Source organism: Eimeria mitis, genomic scaffold, assembly GCF_000499745.2.
Source record: "Eimeria mitis Houghton genomic scaffold, Emh_scaff712, whole genome shotgun sequence".
NCBI classification, from domain to species: Eukaryota; Apicomplexa; class Conoidasida; order Eucoccidiorida; family Eimeriidae; genus Eimeria; species Eimeria mitis.
Genome location: NW_013575184.1, coordinates 9,361 through 9,994, shown reverse-complemented (window position 1 = coordinate 9,994; position 634 = coordinate 9,361). Strand labels below are relative to the sequence as shown.

The following is a 634-nucleotide window of genomic DNA, read 5'->3' as shown; positions in this document are numbered from 1 at the left end:
ATATATATATATATATATATATATATATATATATATATATATATATATATATATATATATATGTTTTTGTTGTTGTTGCCTGTGTGTTGTTTGCACTATGAGGATGAGTTTGTGTCTGTATTTAAAATTGTGTGTGCTGCTGCTGTTTGGGTGTATGTACAGCTGGTGATAACGGACTACTGCTGCGGGCCTCAAGAGCTATGGGATGAAGAGTTTAAAGCTTATCTGAAAGATAGAAACTATAAACTAGTGCAGCTTGAGGTGTACAGACAGCTGCTGGTAGATGCTGGCTTCAATGTTGTTAAGGCCGTAAACCACACAGAAAGGTAATTCAAGAGTCTTCCGCTCTCACTCATTTTACTCTTATTAATTTATTTATTTATTTATTTATTTATTTATTTATTTATTTATTTATTTATTTATTTATTTATTTCTTTATTTAAATAAATAAATAAATAGATAAATACTTTACACGTTAATAAATATTTTATTCGATTAGCTGGGTAGTGTTTGTGGTGTTTGTTTTCTTTTCTGAAAAAAATTTGTGAAATTAATAAATTAAATAAATTATAAAATATAATTGAAATAATAGATGAAATAAAGAAAGAACCCGCGTTATTTACTCTTTTGCACT

General features: G+C 26.8%; 1 protein-coding gene across 1 annotated transcript in view; it reads left to right on the top strand.

Moving 5' to 3' along the window:
• Window positions 1–330, top strand: part of EMH_0020370 (Tocopherol o-methyltransferase, related) — a gene marked incomplete at both ends in the record, with an annotated part of 2,708 nt that extends 2,378 nt beyond the window's left edge. The window contains one exon of the mRNA XM_013501569.1: window positions 163–330. Coding sequence (XP_013357023.1) covers window positions 163–330 — 168 coding nt within the window. The remainder of the gene's footprint in view (window positions 1–162) is intronic.
• Between the last annotated feature and the right edge of the window lie 304 nt (window positions 331–634).